At 41.7% G+C, this 14,437-nt stretch overlaps 1 protein-coding gene across 1 annotated transcript in view; it reads right to left on the bottom strand.

Moving 5' to 3' along the window:
* sntb1 (syntrophin, basic 1) overlaps window positions 1–14,437 on the bottom strand; it is a 37,793-nt gene that overhangs the window by 18,338 nt on the left and 5,018 nt on the right. Inside the window, exon 3 of the mRNA XM_076109723.1 lies at window positions 4,597–4,849. Coding sequence (XP_075965838.1) covers window positions 4,597–4,849 — 253 coding nt within the window. The remainder of the gene's footprint in view (window positions 1–4,596; window positions 4,850–14,437) is intronic.

The following is a 14,437-nucleotide window of genomic DNA, read 5'->3' as shown; positions in this document are numbered from 1 at the left end:
ATCCATTTGATTGTTTGTCATGGCCCACCCTGCCTCTACCTAAATCCTGATGATGACTCAACGTGGACTAATTGTTGCCTCACACACACAATAGGCTTCATTCAGAGCTGGGTTTAAGTTCTTTTTAGGTCTCAAGTTTTGGTAAGGCACTTCTCATGTCACATTACAAGTCTTTGAGGGCAATTCTTCACAAGCAAATTGCAAGTCAGTTAACATTATGTGAAACTTAAACTTAAAGATATGCATGTATTTTTACATAGCTGAGTTCTCTAAGTTAGATTAGAGGATGTGTGTTGTGTGACCATTTGGTGCTGTATTATTAATAAATTTACTAAATTGTCAAAACTAGTCTAGACTGTTTTTGCTTTTAGTCAGGTAGAGTTTAAGATGTTCCCTTGATTTCAAACCAATTACTCTTTTCCCGGAATTCCTGGGATTTGTAGGATTATGCTTTATCATGTTTAGTACAACAACTCCTCTCTAAAGTACATTTTTTTCATTTTGACCTCTTTGCGGTTCAAAAATCATTCGAAACGCCTGATCGGCTGATTTTCAGCATATCCTCTCACCAGTTTTATGCCCAAGTGGTTCAATGGAAGCATTTTACCATCTTTACAGTTCTCACCTGGGGTTAGTTGTGTGTGCAGGAAAGGATATCTCTCCCGTTATTTGAGTGGTTTGAGGAATTGGCAGCATTGTTCTTGGACATTTAGCTAAAACTTGCTCTTGTTGAATGCTGCTTTTCAACTGGCCCTATACTGCTCCCATTCAGAATGGATGTCTATGTTTCATTTGGACGTTTCTTGAAACGTCTACATAGTTTACCTTTACAAATTTTGCAAGTCCCTACTTTTGCTTCAGCTGCTATTTGAGCATGAAAATGATATGATACGGTGTGGATAAATGCTGTGCATGGGCAGGGCTAACAGTTGAACACTCTCTTGGCAGCGTGAGCTGCAGGTTGTTCATGTAAAATATGCGATGAGATATATGGAATACAAACAGGTACTCCGCTTTAAACCAGTGATACTGGAGACAGCTTAAGAGATCAGTAGTTCTAGAATACTAGAGCAAGAGGTTTTTATATAGTACGCAGATACACACCTGACCAAGGTGAGAATTGGAAAGAGAGTGTAAGTCCTCATCCTTTCAAAAATCTGTCCAGGTTAAACAGAGGTAGTAGAGAAAACTGTCTCATACTGTGAGGAGCCGTGCTGGTTCTGCCAGGAGTCATTTCCTCCCTTTACACAGCCATTTCCTGTGGATATTCAATTCTCCTACATTCACACTGCAGGGTTTTCAAGTATGTGATCTCAGTAATGACACAGATTAATAGCGAAAGAAAAAAGAGACATTTCATCCATTTTAAGAGCTAATTTCCTCTTTGTGTCTCTCAATTCTGCTTTCTCTTATCTTTGCTCATCTCCGCCTTTCTTGTTCTTTCTCAATTTCTTTCATTTTTCTGCTCCACCCCTCGTCGCTTCTTCTTATCCCATCTCTCCACACCTTCTCGCAACACATTTAATCCACAGTATGAATGATACAAGTGTAATCCTATCATTTTTTAAATTGAATCTGTCACCAGTGTCACAGAAAGTTTACGTCCTTATACAGTGTGTATGTTACAGTAAGGTGAGGAAAATGTCTTCAGAACATTACAAAGTTTTAGAAGAAAAAGGTATATCAAGTCTTTTATTCTCTATACTTACATCTTCCATACACACTCTACTCCCTCATTTTTACTTTCCTTGTCCTATATCATCTCTTCTCATCAATGTACGTGCTCCGCCTTTTCTCATATCCTTCTCTCTCGTCTGTCCTCTCAGGCTTATACACAGTCTAAACAGCATCTGCTGAAATGAAGAGAGAAACCCTCAGAGGGATGCAACATAGCACTGAGTCTCGTATTAAAAAGATAAGCCAGACTTCTCTGTCACTTAATATAAAGCCTCTTAAACCATTTCAGCTTTGAACCCAAAATAAGAAAAACAGAGAATAGGTTTAGTCTCGCCACGCAATGTTTATCTGATGCACATTAAACACTGCGATACTGAGAAGCATCCAACGTTTCAGTAGAAATGCCCTCCCATTTAAACATTTACTCAATATTTACTGGTGAGTCAAAGGGGAATTTACCCTGGCTGTGAGGATAAGGAAGGACCTTCATGAAAAAAAACAAGCTGGTCAAAGTAAATTTGGCCGGCTTTAACAAAACACTGTTATCTGTGGAAGGTAAAAACTCACCTTGTCACTAAAGAGAGTTATTGACCCCAATTCCTGGTATAACTGGCTGACCAATAAAGTCAAACTTACGACCAAAGTCAATGTTCAACTCTATTGTGCTCTTAAAAAAGGTTTAATACTTAAACCAAGATTTGTGCAAGTGCAGCAGAAATTGTCACCCAACACTCCCTTGGAGGTGGATCCTCCTTTATTACCTGAACTTGATGCACGTCACAGCCAGTTTCAAATGCAGCTCTAAAGAAGTAGTTTGACATTTTGAGCAATACGCTTTTTTTTTTTACAGAATTAATAAGAACAATACCACTCTCATGTCTGTGTGGAGAGCTGAGAGGCAATTAGCGTAGCTTAGCATTAAGGTTGGGAGAGAGGAGGAACAGCTAGCAGAAGCAGGTGGCTCTGTTCAGCCATTTCCTCCATTATGCGTAACCGCTTATCCTTTTCAGGGTCGCTTATTTAGTCATTTTAGGTAATTATCTGCATGTTAACAGATGTGTTGTCTTGTTGGGAATGCGATCGTGACGGGTTGTACGTGGGGTTTTGGCAAGCAGCTGCTGTCCCCTCTTCAGGTACTGCATCTTTTTGTGGTACGGAGTACTGGACCGTACCAGCCTACTTTCACCCCTGGTCTTCATGCTAAGCTAGGCTAACCGCCTCCCAGCTCTAGCTCTGCGCTTTCTCTAAAATGATTTACGTAATGTAGTGTGAGCACGGCCTCCGATCCTGGTCAGCATTTACAACGTTTTCCAGCCTGAAGAGTCACAGTGGTGCTCATGCAGCCACGGGCAAAGTACAGAGAAAAAGGCTTATGGATGCAATTTCTGTCAATAACTTACTCTACAAAGACTGGACTCATTCCCAGCAAGGAAAAGTGACAACTACATTTCCTTTTGTCAAGAATAATGTACTTTTTAGTTTTTCTTTATTTTGACAGTAATACACATCTTATTATACAGAAGAACCAGCCAACAGAGAAGCATCTGCTCTATCTGTGGATGGTGCTCTCATTCTGCATTTCATTTACAAGTATTTTTTTTATTGATTGTTTGGGTGTGTTAGCATTTACATTTTACATCCGCAGCGTTGAGCTGCCTAACAACATCCATACAGACAGAGGGACTTTGAAGTCACTGCTCACTGCTAGGACTTGACTTTGAAGTTGCCTCGATTGTCTGAAGCTTTGAAGTTTAGTGAGGTTTAACTGTCTTACACTTTTAAAATCATACATATGCAGAGGACACACATGAATGGAGGGATGGGACGATGGGGAGAGACACTGAGCTGTAGAGAGAGAAAAGGGAAATAAATCAAGAGAGACAACAACTGGAAGAGATAGAAAGAGAGAATTGATTACAGATAACAGAGAAAGCTGGGAAGACGTAGAGAGAGAGAGAGAGATCAGGAAAGTAAAGAAAGGAGAGGACAGCGAGAAGACAAAAGGGACAGAAATACACAAACAAGTAGGAAAGAGGGAAAATCACCAGAGTGACGGCACAACAAACAAAAAGACAAGCAGGAAGAAAAACAACATGGTAAGAAGAACGAAACAGAGGGAGAGACAACAGGGACAGAGAGCGCACATTCACAGACTGACACCAGAGATGTTTGAACAGCAAGTCTTTTTCTGCCCCCATGCTGTTTGATTGGGCCATTGTCATATGACTAACCAATAAACTTGACGACACCTCCTAACACCCCCCCCCCCCCCTCCCACTGACTGAGAGTTATCAAAGTGCCGCTTCAAATGTCTCTCTTTAAGAAAAACTGACTGAAAAAGCCAGAGACAACAGTATTGGGTAATCCCTTCAGGACAGCAGAAGGCGGCTGCAGTCTCTCTCTCTCTCTCTCTCTCTCTCTCTCTCTCTCTCTCTCTCTCTCTCTCTCTCTCTCTCTCTCTCTCTCTCTCTCTCTCTCTCTCTCTCTCTCTCTCTCTCTCTCTCTCTCTCTCTCTCTCTCTCTCTCTCTCTCTCTCTCTCTCTCTCTCTCTCTCTCTCTCTCTCTCTCTCTCTCTCTCAATATGGTACTTAAATCCCATAGAAACACCAAATGAACAACCCGTTAGTCAGTCCGTCAATACGTAAGAACTTTCTGCCTGTGGCTCCCAGCCCATTTGTTGCTACTGAAGATAGAAATCTTTTAAAATGGTACCACGTGAGTTGGCTGGCTGAACTATGTGAGTCAATCAATGAGCTATTAGTCATTAGTCAGTGAATCTAAAGCACAAGAGGAGCAGACAGATAATATTTGAGTGACTGAAAAAGATGGCGGCATCTCCGAAGAACTGCCTTCAGCTCTAGAATGAGGATGCAGGCATTTTCTATAGTGTGTGTGAGTGTGTGTGTGTGTTTCACCTACCTGTTCTCAGGGTCTGGTGTGGTCATGGCTCGGGTTACGCAACACATCTTGAGTGGTATGCACCTCCTGTCGCCCTGCAGGGACAGGGAGGGCTGGGTAGGAGAGCTCGGAGGGTCAAATGTGTTGAAGGAGGAGGAAGAGGAGATGATGGTAGGGCTGAGGCGAGGAGACTCAGGAGGGGGGGTTTCCCAGCCGATCTCTGACACCGGGGAGCCCTTTTTGACGTACGGTGTGGCCTCGCGCATGTACTTCACTGGGCAGAAAGGGAAGACAGAGATTTCCAGTATACATTGAGATATGGTACAGATGATAAACTAGGAAATGGAAGTAGCACATTTAGAGATTTAAACACTTTTGGTCAAAGTGGGGGGTTTAATTTACTTCACTTAACACTGAAGTCTTTTGCCATTGTTTAAAAAAAATGTAATACAGAGGCCAATTCAAATCTGAGAAGAATCTCCTGTATGTTGGAGCATTTAGTCATCTTTTGACGTGGACCCCATTTATTATATCAGACGCACCAAGCAGATTGTTGTTTAAAAAGGCTCACACACTGTTGAAGATAGTTCGTCTCAGAAACAGGATGTGGGGATACCACAGTTTAGATACAGAGCAGAAATATAAACTGCTTAATTATGGTACCTCTGAGGCATTTGGCAAGTATTAAAGACTGTCATGGGGCGTCAGATTGAAAGATAACTCTCGGCAATATCTCCGTCCATAAATGATGCTTGAACTCAGGAAGTGTCTGGAAACTGTTTTTGAGTTATGAGTCTGTTCAGGTTTGCATGAAAGGGTGAATTTTCTTCAAAGTAGACCTAAATATATGTTAAATATCAAAATAAATTGGTGTACAACTTGTTATTCTACCGTGCAAATAAAGCGGTGCATGCAGTCCTAAAACCAGTGAACCGTCTGTACCTCCAGAGCCTCCAATACTCCCTGATAGGACAGTCACAATCAATTTATGCTGCCAAATACCTCAGAAACTGCCATATCCACAAAGTAAAACATCAGGCTTTACTTGTAAATGTCAAACTCAATCACTGGAGGCTTGACAACCATTTTAACTTGCCCGTGTTTTTAGGTTTTGAGAAGGGGAGAAGAAAAGAGAAGACAGGACACATGTTTTAGCGAAGGACAGAAATGGAGAGGCAGAAATGAAATGGGTGCTCAGTACGCTTTCTATGTCCTGAATATTCTGAATCCTCGGTATGCCCTGGATGTTTAATTGGCATATCCTACTGTACGCGCCGCGTATAATTGGCATATGGCTGGTGGCATTTGTAATCCAGCAAGTGAACTATTCTTGGAAGAAGCACTGTGAACCCCTGTGAGACAGTGTAACAAGCCTGACTGTCAACCTGTAGAGGAGAGATGACAGGCTGACACATAACACAGAGGAGGAGACGGTGCGAAGATGTGAGTGTGTCCTCGATGGACCTGTGGTGACGACGTGATCCAATTACACAGCAAAATAACCCACACGGTCTAATCAGATTATAGGACTGAAAAATCCATTCGTTAAAATGCATCATAACAAGATACAATACAAGTAGATTCAATGGACTGAAAAGATCGAATCGCCTGCAGTTGGATGACGACAACCTTGTGTGGTTATGTTCGCTCGGAGGCATTGATGAGACTGAAGTGACACAAAGGCACATGTAGGATTTGGATTTAGAAAGGAAACCGCAACAAGGTCTTCAAATTTAAGATAGACTTAGTACAAAGATACACACACTAACACACACTGTCTGCCTGATCTTCTGTGTGTGTCTGGACTTTGGAAATGACACACACACACACACACACACACACACACACACACACACACACACACACACACACACACACACACACACACACACACACACACACACACACTATTTAATTTTATGATAGTGGCAAACTGTAGCCATTTAAACACAATTGCTGTTGGGAATATAATTAATGTATGATACAACCGGCGAGTGTTGGGGGGGTGGGGGGGGGGGGGTGGGGGGGTCGCTATCAAAGGGAGAAATCTGAAGCAGAGTTATAAATCAAAACCTACGACTCCAGAGGACTCCCATTAACCTCTTGCTTCGACCATAAATCTGGCTTTAGACTTTACAGGGCTTCACTTAAGACAAACAGAGTAGCACTGAAACAATTAATGTCGATGGATACAAATCTCTGTAACTTAAAGCCAGAAACTCCCTGGTTTCAGGGTCTACAATGTTTGGCTTTCTCAGCTTTCTATCATTTTAAATCAAATTTCTTTGGGTTTTGGACTGTTGGTGTGTTTTTTTTATATGATTAATCAAGTAATTAATACATTTTGCAGTCTTAATGAGGACAAATAATTTTTACTTTGAACACAAATGATATTACAATTATGTAGCCTAACAGCTCAGTCTTTGGTTATTTACAGTCCACTTTCTGAACTGACTTAATTAAAACAAATCAAATGCAGCTTTAACACAAACATAATGCTGTGTGATTTGTCTTTAGTTAACATTTACAATTGGCAGTCTGGAGGGAGGAAACGTAAACTCATGGACCAGCGTCACTGTACCCAGAAATAGAGCTGTAACTGTTTCCAGCGGAGGGGGAAATAAACGGGGTGGAGTCCATGTGATCATTACACTGGAAGTGTTTAACTGTGTGTGCATTCCCCTGGGTTGTGTTTCTATTTCATTACAGCACCAGCACAGCCAACTCTGCACAATAACCTCAATAGCACGATAAGAACTTGGAGAGGATATGGCTCGTACTAATTGGACCTTCATTTGAAAGCAACAGTTACGTAAGTCAAACAAAAAGATCCCAAATCCAAATGACCTCCCCCATCTGTCTGATTTTAGTTTCCATTTTTTTTGGCTTGTGCTTGAGACAAAGTGAGAGCACACACACACACACACACACACACACACACACACACACACACACACACACACACACACACACACACACACACACACACACACACACACACACACACACACACACACACACACACACACACACACACACACACACACACCTTTTTCATTATGACTCCTACTCTCCACTTCATTTGGAAACAGTGACTTGTTGTTTCAGGAGTTGTGATGCAGATGTCTGAACGGCAGTGCTTCACCAGAGACCGGCTGTCCAGCTCACCATTAAGAAAAGCCCCTTCCATTCATGATATTTAAAAATCATTCACTTCATTTTACAACTGCACTCAACCCCATTCACTTACACATTTTCCAATGAGGCAATTCATTTCTTCAGAAGTGTTCAGTTATGTCCACAACACACACTCAAGATGAATACACACACACACTCCGCTCTATACCACAAGGTGTAATTACTATATCAGCCTCATTGCGTCCTTTTCACTCAGTGGTCCTTAACAGTATTTAATGAGGTCCCAAGTCATTGGACTTCATTCCATATGCTTCAAATGGGGATTTCTATTTGGTGAGAAAATGTACCGAAGGAAAAAGAAACCTCTTCTCATTAAGCCTGTGGGGGAGTAAGTCGGTTCAACATTGGTAGAAGCTGGAGAGAGAACAGAGCAGGGCAAAGAGGTAGAAAAGAGGGAAAAGGCTCGACTGATTGAAGGCTTTTACTCCTTGTCGGCAGCAGGTAGCTGGATACCACAGCAGCACAAAAGGCCTTTATAAACCCACCCTCAAGGCTTTTTGTAAGATTTGGACCAATATCTCAGAGTTCAAATGTCCCCTTAACTGAACAATGAACAGTAACTCAGTTGGAGGCCCTTTTTAGAGAAGGAATTCGACAAAGAAATGTAAAAGTGCGTAGGCAGAATTACTTACCGACACTGAACTCTGAACTTGATGTCGAACAGTTACTATTGACCAATTAAAAGATGCTTTGGTTGAATGTAGGTAAAGAGTCTGTGTGGAGAGCAAAAGAGGAGGAACGCATCGGTCAAACTGCAATCCCCAAACCCACCTGCTACATCGATTTAGCACTTTAAAATTAGTTTTTAATTAGCTTGAAAACTGGCTACTTGTGAAACAATGCGGTTGTATACACGTCGTCTCTCAACTCCAGACTCAAGTTTGCATCTCATAAATTATTACGCTCATTTAGCAGATGCTTTTTTCCAAAATGACAATGGACTATCCACCAAACCCCTCTCTCGAATAGCGATTGTCCGATCACAGCTTAGCACTTAGCAACCATAACTACTAGGCACTGCAGGTCTGTCAAGCTTCAGGCTCCACATGCTGAAGTGGTGTGCATGCGGTTATAGTGAGAGTAAGATACCAGGCATTTAAAGAGGTACAGACAAAATAAAACAAGAGCAAAAGTGTAAGGAATTCAGTTGGTTGCAATTTGCAACCACACTGCCAGGGGCCAGCAAATAGATACTGACATTTAGATGATTTAAGCTTAATAATCCAGCCTACCAAAGCTGATAAAGTCTACCAGCACAATAAAGGATTATCAGCTAGAGATACAAATCCTGCTCTTTTCTACTAGTGTCTGAAATCAGGGACAAATTGTTAAAAATCACAAAGAATTTCAAGTGGTAAATCATAGTAGACTGTTTATGTGCCGTGATCAGTAACGAAGGAGGCCAGGGCTTAGTTTATGCCTAATTATTGCATTTAATCTCCATAGGACCAAGAGCTACTGTACACATCTCAAAAGACGTCAGGCCTCAAAAATGTTCAGTGCATCATCCATATTTAAACTTTACACAAATCTATCAAGGCATTTCCTCAATGTCAGCTCACGAGAACCAAAACACGCAGTGGCCACTACGCCCCTAATGATGCAAGGATGTCACACAATGACTTACTCTGATTTTAAAAAAGAGAAAAAAGAGAAAGGCACTACACATTATCTTTATCATCATCAATCTTTAAACCAGTGAGCTGTGTGTTACATGTTCCATTGTTTCCATAATTGGCAACAGAAACCACCATACTTACTCAAAACCACAGAAAGTGTGAACAGATGGTAGTTTTTACAGTAGGCTGTTGACTCGTCTACAGTGACACGGATTCAACACAAGTCGGCGAAGCTGCATAACGACTTCCTATTATGGGTCATTTTTGGCCACAGTCTTAATAAATGTCTTTTTAAACTCTCAATTTAAGCATTTAGGTGAAGTATTTAGCCACCCTTGCGTTTAGGTCTATGACGACCATCAGTAGAAAACCAGGACTAAAGCAAACACAATGTCAGCTACAAACACACAATGCTTACACCTGGAGGGAAAAGGAGTTGTTGTGTTCTTCAAACAAAGCCAACAGGAAAAAACGGATGAGCTTTGACTCTCTGACTCAGCTTTTGTTTTGCCTGTATAAACAGTCAATGTATCATCTTCACCACAACAATAATGCAACGCTGTTGCTGTTGTCATCATCATCATCACCATCATCTGCTCTGAGTCAGACTCCACAAACAGTAGCAGAGGAGAGGGTAGTTTCTCTAATGACATAAACAGGCAGCTATGTAGACACATCGGCTCTCTCTTCCTTAATCTCTCTCTCTCAACCACATACAGTATATCGACTGTAGCATCAGACTAGACTACACTGCTGATGACTAAAGTTGATGACGCATGTGCATATACACAAGCTGCTAGACACACTGCTGACAGCGGGCACAGACAAACTCACAGACAAACCCCTCCAGATGCCAGGTGATGACAGGTGACAGGCTTGTTAGTGGGTGAACAGGGGAGCTTACAGGACACTGACTCATTTCCTGTCTGCTGACATGTGGCAGATGTTCTTTATTGTATTCTGACTTTCAGTTCCTCATTTCTTCCACTTTTATGTTTAGGCTCTTTGGAGTTATCTTGATGCTTTTAAATAAACCTACAGTTTGACGCTGTGTGTCTGGTTTAATTTTCTTACAGAGTGTAACTACGGCTAGTTTCAACCAAAACTATCTCCATTACTTCAGTATGGTGTCCCGTATTTGACACCAAATGTTGGCTAAAACCCTCACCCGAACATTGTCGACTCATACAGTAGCTTAGCAACTCTACCTTTGGATTTCTCCACATGAGATGTGTGTGGGGTTGTAGTATGAGCAATACTCCAAATTTAAAGGGTCTGGAGTGTTGTCTATCTTTTTAATTAGCCTCTCTAAACCACAACAGCAAAAGTGTAAGGAATTGATTAAACAGTGTGTGTGTGTGTGTGTGTGTGTGTGTCTGCTGTAATGTAAGCTACAAACATTAGCATGTCCTACAGTATTAACCTTACAGGTTTATTTCCAAGGCCAAGAATTACATTAGATTACAACAGCAAACATTATTTTTTAAGGTTTTAAGGTTTACGGTTATGTAGGTCATTAACTGGTAAAGACGCTTATTATATGCTATAGATATTTTTAGCATGATACCACATAGCCACAATGTGCAAAAGATCTCTTTTACAGGGTTCTCATTGTCAGCTGAAAACAAACAGTCAGCCGGGAACTTCATCCGATTAATTCATTCGAGCTAGCCCGCTACAGGCGATACAATCTGCTATCAAAAGTTGTATTTCAGCCGGCAATAGCCGATCGACAGTTGCCAGCCAGAGATGAGGAGCATGTTTTTCTCTGTCTAATGACTAAGAATTTCGATGGTGAATCCGTCTACACTGTTTATTGCATATGGGCTGTGCTAGAGAGAAAAGCTTGAGGCCCAGCAACAACAACGCAGGGCAGAGCTTACAGGAAAATGTCAATTTCACTACCTGCTACTCTTAAAAAAAATAAAAAATAAAAAAAGAAGTGTTTTCACACCTTAAAAAGAATGATATACCGAGTATTCTCAACACCACTGGCTACTCAGACAACCTGTACTACTCTATTTAGCCTCTTAGTAGAAAGTCAACCTTGAGAAGTATTTGCTCAGTCGTCATGTGACTCAAGGAATACAGATAAAGGTTACTAAATAAATAAGCTGACCTCTCCTTGTGTGGGGTATACATCTCTTTCTGGCACTAAAACACTTTGTAATATAAATATGGACAAATATTTTTTACATGTGAGACCATCCAGTTCTAATTATAAACACAAGTGAATTGAGCTACACAATTCTCTAAAGGAATTTGTCATCTCTTTTTTTATTTGAATCAAATTGCTCTCTGTGCTGAGGGGAAAATAAACTTAACACCCACATGGTTTGACTGAATTTCCAATCATCATTATGTTAAACAATAATACAAAAATGAAAACAATGGGGGAGGAAAAGGAAGCGAGGGCTAGAACGAGGACAGCTGTGAACACTAAGAGCAGTTATCCTCGTGTGACCGCCTCGACTGACACCTGTAAAGCTCTCTCATTCCTGCACCGGGGACTTGTGAAGTTGTTTACCACCGGAAGGTAAAGGGGTTGTGTGTCCTGATGTTGCCATCCACAGCATCCCACAGGTTATCTGTGGGCTGTTGGCAAGAGAAGGCAGCATCTGCTGACTAAGTACGGTCACGGTGTCTTTTTGAGAGAGAAGTCCAAATCTTGCATACTTTCGCTCCTGCACACACCTGGCTATTAGGGCTTTTTTTTCTAACTTAAGACATCTTGACAGGTCGCAGTAGGTAAAGCACAGGTGTATGATCAAATTCATAATGGCTGAATTCCACATATTTACTTCATTTTCAGGGTCTTTCCATGGCATACTGGGACACTTGCATAGAGCAGAGCGAACCTTAAGGTTATTAGTAACACCTGTGCTTTTTCCTACAGCGACAAGTCAAAATGTCCAATCGCTGCATCAAGCTTTTCAGATATGTCAGTTTGGAAAAGTTGTAAAAGTCGTCAGATGCAACCCCCTCCAATTGTAACGTCAGAAAAGTGTGCAGCTTTCAGACACAACTCGGCAAGCACTTTGTTTGAACAGTACCGAGGTGCGTGAGTGACCTGGCGCTGTTCTGCGGCTGAGAAGCAGGTTATATTGACAATAGGCCTTTCTCACAGCAGACATTTTGACTCGTCATAGTAGGAAAAGCACAGCTGTTACTGGCAACATTAACTAGTAAGTGTTCCAGTGACAGTGACAGTGAGCCAGCACGGATTCTGAAATCAAAGCAGCTACATGGAATTCAGCCATTATTATTTTCATTATCTACACCTTGGCTTTTTCTTTTGTGACAAGTCAAAATGTCCTCTGTGAAAAAGGCCTATTTGCCACACGACCACCTACCAATGGTGTGACATAGGCCTTTTTTCACAGCAGACATTTTGACTTGTAAGAATAGCAAAAGCACAGGTGTGACTAATAGCATTAACAATGGCTTTGTTCTATTCAAGTGACCACAGGTAAACCTGATTAGGCAGTGCTGCAGGTGGACCTCATTAGCTCACATAACTATCTCTAGTGTGGCTCTCAAGTTGCAGTGCACTCTACAAGCTACACACACTGCTTTGAATTAGCAATATTCTGTACAAGTACTAACGGTATACCATCAGAATGTAATTGAAGTCTTACTTGTGAATAACCAATTATTCACCGTCAAAATTTAATTGAAGTCTTACTCGTGAATAACCAATTATTCACTGCACCACCTATAATAGCAGTGGCTGTGGTTGCTAGGAGCTTTGTGGCGGAGCTGCAGAACCCTGACTGATCCCCATCGGGAAAGTCACTTTTGACTTGTCAGACTGCATGCTGAGCCACAGAACAGAGCCAGCAAAGAGCCAGCAAAGAGATGGCGTCTTGCTCAGGGGACACTTTAACAAAGCGGATGCTCTCTGACATGGGGGCTTGAACTGAGATCCTCAGCTTTTGACCACTGGGTCATTCTGCTGCACTCTTACAGCCTTGCATCGGTGAGTGCTCACTGCCTATTCTATTGAAATGAAAGTTAACATGCTGGGCTACGTGTTAAGAACCTTTCACACCCCCAGAGATCCATGAAACCCCTTGAAAACACACTGTTTCACTTTTTAATATTCCTCTGTTTCACTGCTTTGGCAAATGCAGATTTTTTCTATTAAATTGCAGTTGTGGAGAACTTCAGTCTCTCCGTTACTATTAAGTTAACCCTCGCTGTCGTCTTCATAATCAGCCTCTTAGCCTCCCTCGTTAGCTCTCCTTCTGTTCCGTCTATTTCTATCTCTACCTCTCAGCACTTTCCCCATTAAATTCACATTTCAGCTATGACCCCCCTCCCATCTCTCTCTCTCTCTCTCCCTCGTCTTCCTTGCCTTGCTTCATACCTCCTCTCCTTCTTTCTTATCTCGGTAAGTTTTCAGCTGGGACCTGATTTTTCCTCTGCAGTAGAGCCCCTGTGTCCCCCTGGGAAGTATCATCACCATGCTCACATGTGTGTATATAAGTGAGAGTGTGCGTGTGTGTGTGTGTGTGTAAGAGAGGGAGAGCGAGAGACACTTTGTTCTTACTGTCTTGGGTCCAAGAGTGCTAACAGGAACAGGAAAAAAATACTCAGAAGTGGGCACTTGTGTGCAACATTTTCTGGTGTGTGAACGTGTGTTTTTTTGTGCTTGCAAACTTGTGTGTGTTAAGTGCTCACGTGAACGAGTTGAAAGCAAGTATGTGTGTGTGTGTGTGTGGCCTAGCATGATTCTCCCATGGCACTTCTGGTTGCATAATAACAGTTTCCTTCTAAATCTCAACTGTTCTTTTGTGCAAAAAGGCAGCCAGTCATTCACCTGTTTCCCAACTACAGAATAAACCTAGGACGTCCTGCACTGTTGCACTACGTAGCCTACCCGATTGGGTAGAGCGCTGCAAATTAAATACATTTGCAGAGAAGAAAAGTTTCACTTCAGTTTTGTAGCCTGGGAGACTGTTTGGCAACAACAAATGTTGACTTTGTAAATGAACAGGAAAACACATTGGATGAAATGAGATATGGATAAAATAGCAATACAT

Source organism: Anarhichas minor, unplaced genomic scaffold (assembly GCF_050575085.1).
Source record: "Anarhichas minor isolate MPS153535 unplaced genomic scaffold, ASM5057508v1 ptg000041l, whole genome shotgun sequence".
Classification (NCBI taxonomy): Eukaryota; Metazoa; Chordata; class Actinopteri; order Perciformes; family Anarhichadidae; genus Anarhichas; species Anarhichas minor.
Note: the sequence above shows the minus strand (reverse complement) of the source record. Positions and strands in the feature narration are given on the sequence as shown.